The 1,787-nt window shown below is 40.5% G+C and overlaps 1 protein-coding gene across 1 annotated transcript; it reads left to right on the top strand.

Moving 5' to 3' along the window:
* Positions 1–819: 819 nt before the first annotated feature.
* On the top strand, positions 820–1,533 carry LOC113472949 (glycoprotein-N-acetylgalactosamine 3-beta-galactosyltransferase 1-like; the record flags this gene model as incomplete). The annotated part of the gene is made up of 2 exons (XM_026832730.1): positions 820–921; positions 1,322–1,533. Coding segments are annotated over 2 exons (299 nt in total), but the record flags the coding sequence as incomplete, so codon positions are not given.
* Positions 1,534–1,787: the final 254 nt, after the last annotated feature.

Below are 1,787 nucleotides of genomic sequence, written 5' to 3'. Positions count from 1 at the left end.
TCCCTCGCAGGCAACGCATTAATGTGTTTGTGCGCATACGTTTCTGCGCAGTTCTTTCTGCTCCTCCGCTAGCGTGCTAGCATAGTGGCGCTACCTAGCGGACGAAACCGAGGCTCATCACCATGGTAAGCCAAAGGTCGCGGGTTCGACACCTTGAGGCGACAACAAAAAATCTGGTGTGAACATCACGCGACTTTCCTTATCCTATTGAATGATGCTTATTTTTATGTTCTATAGTAACTTTTACAATATCTCTAACCGTTTAGTCAGTATAGCTGAAAATCGGCAAAAAACGGTCGAAATCTGTCCAAAAGCGGTCAAAATACCGCCAAGCACAGCAACCATCTCAACCAAACGTTTTGTGTTGCATCCAGCTTATACCGTTCCCGAGATATTGTTAAATTACACCGAAAACCGCCAAAAAGCAGTAAAATGCCGCCAAGCGTTACACCGGTCTTAACCAAAAGTTTCGTGTCGCATCCTTGTCACATTTGACAACTACATACCAAATTTCAAGTCTCTAGCTCATGCCGTCCCCGAGATATTGTTAAATTACACCGAAAACCGCCAAAAAGCAGTAAGATATTTTGTTTACAGACAGACACACACACGGACCAATGGCTGAAACTTTGGATTTAGGCTCTAGGGACCAACCTCAGATTTGGATTTTTCCCAACTTTTTACATAGGAATCGACCATTTATTTATAATTTTTACCCATTTGCAACTGCTCCATTGAACGGCCTAGCTCTTTCAAAGATAGCCTCCAATCTAACTGGGCTGGCGTGCTATGTTAAACTATTCTTTATTGTTTCCTCAGGTTATGTGCTGAGTGAGGAAGCGGTGTCCAGGCTAATAGAGAAAGCATTACCAGATCCCAATTGTCGGCAGGATGAAGGAGGGGCGGAGGATGTAGAGATTGGTAAGTAATATACCTACTTACCTACCTCAGTGGTGTAGAGGTTAACCAGATGGACTTGGGATCTGGAGGTTGGTGGTTCGAGTTCACGTCAAGTCATAAGATTTCGTGAGACGTATTCATCGGGGAACGACATTTGTAAGATTGTTACAAGCATTCATGCTATAGAAAAAAAATAATAGGTAATAATAAATATTTCTTTTAAAATCCATTTCTAGACATTTATGATGTCCAGAAGTATTTAAAAGAATTCGTTATTTTCTTCCTTTTTTTTCCTTTCCTTTGTTCTGTTTTTATTCCATCCTTCCTTTGTCTTTCGTTATTTATCCCTTTCTTTCTTAGGAGCGCTTTGAATTTTCGTACATTATTCACGTTATTCTTTGCATTCTGTTCATATTCCCAGGTGTATGTTTAAGTCTGGTCGGAGTAAAGGCTGGTGATTCTCGTGATAGTTTGGGCCGGGGCAGATTCTTCCCGTTTGTACCCGAACATCATCTAATACCAGGCCATGCAGATCCTAACTTCTGGTACTGGCAGTATATCTACTATCCTAGTCAAGAAGTAAGTAAAATGGGCACAAGTGGTGCAGAAACCCAATGAATGATGTTAAGTCGTGATTTCGAGTGTTTATATGGATACAAAATTGGCACAGTATCTATCTACTGATAAATAATTAGTAACTATATTGACAGATGGATCTTGTTTTTATAATATAAGATATAGGTACCTACCCCTCCTTTTCCCGTACAATAGACAGGTAACCTCGCGCGTCGTCGATCGTAAAATAATAAAAAATAATAAGGGAGTACAAGTAGTGTTTTACTCGGCCTCCTTTTTTTTTTTTTTTTTTTTACTGAGCGTCGCGCGTC

The sequence above is a fragment of the Diaphorina citri genome, unplaced genomic scaffold (genome assembly GCF_000475195.1).
Source record: "Diaphorina citri unplaced genomic scaffold, Diaci psyllid genome assembly version 1.1 scaffold10902, whole genome shotgun sequence".
NCBI classification, from domain to species: Eukaryota; Metazoa; Arthropoda; class Insecta; order Hemiptera; family Psyllidae; genus Diaphorina; species Diaphorina citri.
This window is presented reverse-complemented; position numbering and strand designations above follow the sequence as displayed.